At 43.1% G+C, this 5,592-nt stretch overlaps 2 protein-coding genes across 2 annotated transcripts; one reads left to right on the top strand and one right to left on the bottom strand.

Annotated features, from left to right (window-relative positions):
- Positions 1-2,061: 2,061 nt before the first annotated feature.
- On the bottom strand, positions 2,062-2,503 carry ENH_00049490 (hypothetical protein, conserved; the record flags this gene model as incomplete). Its single annotated transcript, XM_013581245.1, has 2 exons — positions 2,062-2,353; positions 2,418-2,503. The coding sequence occupies 2 exons, from the start codon at positions 2,501-2,503 to the stop codon at positions 2,062-2,064; spliced, it is 378 nt and encodes a 125-aa protein (XP_013436699.1).
- Positions 2,504-4,212: 1,709 nt separating this feature from the next.
- On the top strand, positions 4,213-5,501 carry ENH_00049500 (Ras family domain-containing protein, putative; the record flags this gene model as incomplete). Its single annotated transcript, XM_013581246.1, has 5 exons — positions 4,213-4,252; positions 4,373-4,421; positions 4,660-4,775; positions 4,998-5,098; positions 5,283-5,501. The coding sequence occupies 5 exons, from the start codon at positions 4,213-4,215 to the stop codon at positions 5,499-5,501; spliced, it is 525 nt and encodes a 174-aa protein (XP_013436700.1).
- Between the last annotated feature and the right edge of the window lie 91 nt (positions 5,502-5,592).

Here is a 5,592-nt window from a genome sequence, read left to right on the forward strand (position 1 = left end):
TTATTTTCGCTTTTTAACTTTTAAATTTACTTTTATTACTTTTATTTATTTTGATTTATTTCTTTTTTCTTTTTCGCCAAAATTTGTTTAATTAAATTAATTTGCTTTTTTGCTTCTGCCACTTCGTCTTTGCTGCAGTTCAGCAGCAGCAGCAAAAAGAGAAACTCGATTACAACACAAAATAAAAAGATAACATTTTATATCAACTTAATTAATTTAAATTAATTTAATTAAATTAATTAAATTAAATTAAATTAAATTAAATTAAATTAAATTAAATTAATGAAATAAAGTTTCTTCATTTTTTATTTATTTGAAAACGCAAATTTCGCCACAGCATTTTGTCGTCTCCAAAAACGGAAATTTCAAAACGACGCAAATTAAAAAAAACAAAAAAAAAACTTTCTGAAAATTAAAATAATTAAATTAACAAAATATTAACAAAATAAATAAAATAAATAAATTAAATAAATTAAATAAATAAATAAATAAAATAATAAATAGAATAATTTAAATAATTAATAAGATTAAAAAAATTCAAATATTTTAAATAATTAAAAGCAGCAAAAGTAAAGACGGGAACTGTTCAAAGTCGCGAATAAAAACAAAACTGAAAAAGAAATATTTGAATTAAAAAAAGAAATATTTGAATTTGTATTAAATAAATATTGATTAGATATATTTGAATTAAAGAAGGAAATATTTGAATTTATATTAAATAAACGTTAATTAAAATAAAAGTTGTTTTGAGTTCTAAATTGAAGAATTAATCAAAAGATTAAAACTGTTTGAAGTTCAAAATAAAAACCCATCTAAACGCCACTCGAAGATAAAATCAAAAGTGCAAAAACGCATATTTTGCTGCTGCTGCAGCTGCTGCAGCTTGCTGCTGCTGCAGCTTGCTGCTGCTGCAGCTTGCTGCACTTGACTGGCTGCAGCAGCAGCAAGCTGCAGAGAATGTTTCTCTTAATTCAATTTATTTTAAAATTGAACATTTTACTTTTAAATTTAAAATATTTCTTTTTTATTTAAAATATTTTCTCCTTTTTTCAGGATTTCGCCAGCTGTTGTTTCTCGCCAGTTGCAGCACTTAATTATTTTCAAGTTTTTAATTTTCGTTCCGAAGATCTCGGAATTATTTTGAGTTCTTTTTGAGTTATTTGGGGAAAATGATTTATTTAGTTTTATTTTTGAATTTAATTTTTGAATTAAAATTAATTTAAATTGTTTTGCAAAGATGCCAACAAAGGCACCGCCGGGGGCCCCCCGAGGGCCAGAAGAAGTTCCAGAAGAGTTTTTTTGATTTTTTCTTTTTCTTTTTCTTTTTCTTGAAATGACAAAAAAGATCCATTTCGAGCCTGAAATAAAAGAAGTTCAAAGATCTTTTAGTCTTTTTAATTCAACTTTTCAAGTTTGCATTTAATTCAACTTCTTCAAATTCGACTTTTCACTTTTAAAATTCAACTTTTTAGAATTCAACTTTTAGTTTTTGAGTTTAATTGAATTTCTTGAAATTCAACTTTTCAACTTTTTGAATTTAATTCATTTTTTCAAATTTCAGCTTTTCAACTTTTGAATTTGATTCATTTTATGGAAATTCAGCTTCTTGATTCTCAACTTCAACTCATTTTCTTGAAACTCAATTTTTAATTCTTGAATTTAATTCATTTTTAAAATTCAACTTTTCAACTTTCTGCACTCACGCACTTGGTGGATTTTCTGCACCGCAGTTTCGAAGAAGGCGCGCAGCGTTTGTTTGTGTCTTTTTTCTGAAAAGATGAAAAGATGAATTTTTGCAACTTTTGAACTTTTTGAATTTTTTGAACATTTTGAATTTTTTGAACTTTTTGAACTTTTTGAAACTTTTGAACTTTTGAAACTTTTGAACTTTTTGAAACTTTTGAACTTTTTGAATATTTTGAACTTCTTGAATTTTTTGAACTTTTTGAATTTTTCGAACTTTTGAAACTTCTGAAGTTCTCACCCATTTCTTGCTGCTTCGCAAGGAAGCGGCTGGCGAGGTCTTTGACTTCGTCTTCGATTTCCTGAGTTTGAAAAAGTTCAAGTTGGGGACTTGGAAAAAATTCCAAGTCCGCGGCGGCCCACCTGACACGCCTGTTCTTGTTCTTGGAAAGACAGCAGCAGCTGCTGCTTCTTGGCTCTTGCTGCTTCCAAACTCTGCGTCAGTTCTGCTGCTGCTGCGTCTCTTTTGCTGCTCAGCGCAGCCAGCGAGCTGCCGATCTGCTGCTGCAGCTGCTGCTTCTTCGCTGCAGCCGCCTCCAGCAGCTGCTTGTGCATGTTCGAAACTGCACTCTCCACTTTCTTTTGCTTTTGCAACTGAGCTTCTGAAAACCTAAACACAAAAACCTCTTCGTTCACTTCCAACTCCACTCCTGCGAGAGTCCGAAGCTGCTCACCGCCGCTGCACGAGTTCGAGAAACGCGCCCATCTTCGTGGCGTCGCAGCCAGCGATGAAAGAGTCTAAATTCCCCAACGCATCCATTTTCCAGAACAACAACTGTAAACAAATAAACAAACGAAATTATAATATAAGTGTTAATATAATATAAGTGTTCGCAACAGAAATAAATTCAATTCCTCAAGTTGTCGCACTGTTCAAGTTTGGCTTCAGCGCGTGCAGATCTGCGGGCGTTCAGGTGTATAGGCAGCTCTGCCGCATTCTGAACCAGCTTTCCAATTTGAACAAAAGACGAAATGGCCAAAAAAAGTTCTTCAGCGCCGCCACTTTTGTTTGCATTTAATCATTTATGCTCGAGAATTCACCTCGCAGGGATATCGAAAAGGAAAAAGCAAAAGAAAGACGAATTGAATCTGCTTTCCACTCAGCGCGCGATCAGCTGCTCACAGAGCCGAAACTCAACAGATAAGCTGCAAGTGAAATGCAAAATAAATGCAATTAAATGGCATTTATGTCTTGCAAATAAATGCCTTCGACTCGCCTCTCTGCATCTCGAGACACCCAACCCTTATCCTGAAATCAGCTTGAAACCCCAAACCCTAAACCCTAAACCCTAAACCCTAAATCTAAACGCTTTCACTCAGCAGCAACGTCTGAAATGCATTTTCTGAAGAGCCATTACGACTTCGAAAGCAAAATTAGAGTTCCTTTTCGGCGACAAAAAGTCAGATATGAGAAGTTCGAGTGCTGCTGCAGCAACGCAGCTATCTCGCCAGCCAGGGTTTCCGGGGCCCAATTTGCTGCCAGGGCCCCCCTGTCTATTTCTCGTTCTGTTGCTGCTGCTGCAGCAGGAGAGAAAAGCAGCAGCAGCAGCGAACGCAGCAGCGGCGGCTGAGGGTTTAGGGTTTAGGGTTTAGACCCCCAGGAACTCAGCGAAAAAGATAGGGAGTGAAGGAACTCTTGCAAAAGTAAAGAAAAACTGAATGCAAAATGGAATACAGTGGTGTTGAAGGGGGGCCCTGTCTGCTGCAGCAGCAGCAGCAAAGTGGAGCAGCGCGGCCAACCTGTGGCAGCAGCAGCAGCAGCAGCAGCAGCAGCAGAAGCGGCAGCAGCAGCACAACCCTTTCTTTGCATTTGAGTTTTCTTTTAGAATTTATTAACCCCTGGAAGCTCAACAGACAGCCCAGCGGGCCCAATTCTTGCTGCTGCCGTGCTGCTGCAGCTGCTGCCGTTGCTGCTGCTGCTGCTGCTGCTGCTGCTGCTGCTGCTCAGTCCTCCTTCGCTGCAGCAGCTTCTCAGGTGTCACGAGGCCTCGTTTGTTTCTGCGGCTGCGACTGCGAGACTTGCAGCTCGGCAGCAGCAGCAGCAGCAGCAGGAGCAGCAGCAGCTGCTGCAGCAGCAACCAACACAGCAGCAGCTGCTGTTGCTGCTTCGCTCCCACCGGCCACCGCCGCCCCCCAAGGCCTCCCCAGAGCCACGAGCGCTGCAGCGCAGCAGCAGCAGCAGCTGTCTGCCTCAATTCATTGCCCTATCGCTGCTGCTGCTGCTGCTGCTGCTGCAGCTGCTGCTGCAGCACACTCTGCACCTTTCCAGGGCCTCCAGGGGCCCCCTCCCACACCCTTCTCAAGGGGCCCCCAGCGCAGCAGCCCGACGGCCCCCAACTCAGCAGCAGCAGCAGCAGCAGCAGCAGCGGCAGCAGCAGCAGCAGCAGCGGCAGCAGCAGCAGCAGCAGCCACAGCAGCACGCACGAACAGGAGCTGCAGCAGCAGTTGCAGCAAATTCTCTGAAAGAAAATGGCGGGCAAAGACGACTACTACGACTACCTCTACAAGAGTACATTAATGGCTGAGGGTTTAGGGTTTAGGGTTTGGGGTTTAGGGTTTGGGGTTTAGCAGTCAGAGGGGCCGCTCGCCGGTTAGGGTTTAGGGTTTTTCGCATTTGTGGCTTTTGCAGTTGTTCTCATTGGAGACAGTGGCGTGGGGAAGTCCAACATGCTCTCTCGGTGAGGGTTTCGAACTAGGGTTTAGGGTTTAGGGTTTAGGGTTTAGGGTTTAGAGGATTCAGTGCAGGGTTTGCCTTTGTCTTTTGTGCTTTGGGCATTTTCGAAGGGGCGGTTTCAGCGCAGTAGCTGCTGCCTCTTCGGCCCAGAGACCCGCTAGGGTTTCGTATTCAGGGTTTAGGGTTTAGGGTTTAGAGTTTAGGGTTTAGGGTTTAGGGTTTAGGGTTTAGGGTTTGCGCAGGTTTACCCGCGATGAGTTCAACCTGGAGAGCAAGTCGACCATTGGAGTGGAGTTTGCGACGAAGAGTGTTTATTTAGACGAAGGCAAAGTCATAAAGGCCCAGATCTGGGACACCGGTAGGGTTTAGGGTTTAGGGTTTAGGGTTTAGGTTTAGGGTTTAGGGTTTAGGGTTTAGTGTTTTGGCGGAGGAGTCCCTGAGTGGGTGTGGCGCCGTTGTTTGAGTGAGTGGCGTTCTGCGGGTCTGCGTCTCAGGCGGACTTTGAGGGTTTGGGGCTGGGGCTCGCAGCTAGGGTTTAGGGTTTAGGGTTTAGGGTTTAGGGTTTAGGGTTTGCGAGCAGCTGGGCAGGAGCGGTACCGGGCCATAACTTCTGCGTACTACCGAGGGGCTGTGGGTGCGCTTTTGGTGTACGACATATCCAAGCGGCAGTCCTTCGACAACGTGAGGGTTTAGGGTTTAGGGTTTAGGGTTTAGGGTTTAGGGTTTAGGTTTTTGTTTTTCTGACCGCCCGGGCATTCCCTCCGCGCTTTCTCTGCCGCGCGCGCGGCCTGCCCGCGCGCTGCTTCGCAGCCCCCGGGTTTAGGGTTTAGGGTTTAGGGTTTAGGGTTTAGGGTTTGGGTTTTAGGTGGAGCGGTGGCTGAAGGAGCTGCGGGACCACGCAGACCCTAATATAGTGGTTTTGTTGGTGGGAAATAAAACAGACTTAAAACACTTAAGAACAGTTTCTCCAGAAGAAGCCACGAGGTTTGCAAACAAGGAGGGTTTGGCGTTTATAGAAACGAGTGCTTTGGACGCCACCAACGTCGAACAGGCCTTTCACCAGATACTCGCAGGTAGGGTTTAGGGTTTAGGGTTTAGGGTTTAGGGTTTGGGGTTTGGGGTTTGGGGTTTGGGGTTTGGGGTTTGGGGCGTGGGAAGGGGTTACGGGGGCGTGG

The sequence above is a fragment of the Eimeria necatrix genome, genomic scaffold, assembly GCF_000499385.1.
Source record: "Eimeria necatrix Houghton genomic scaffold, Enh_scaff388, whole genome shotgun sequence".
NCBI lineage: Eukaryota > Apicomplexa > Conoidasida > Eucoccidiorida > Eimeriidae > Eimeria > Eimeria necatrix.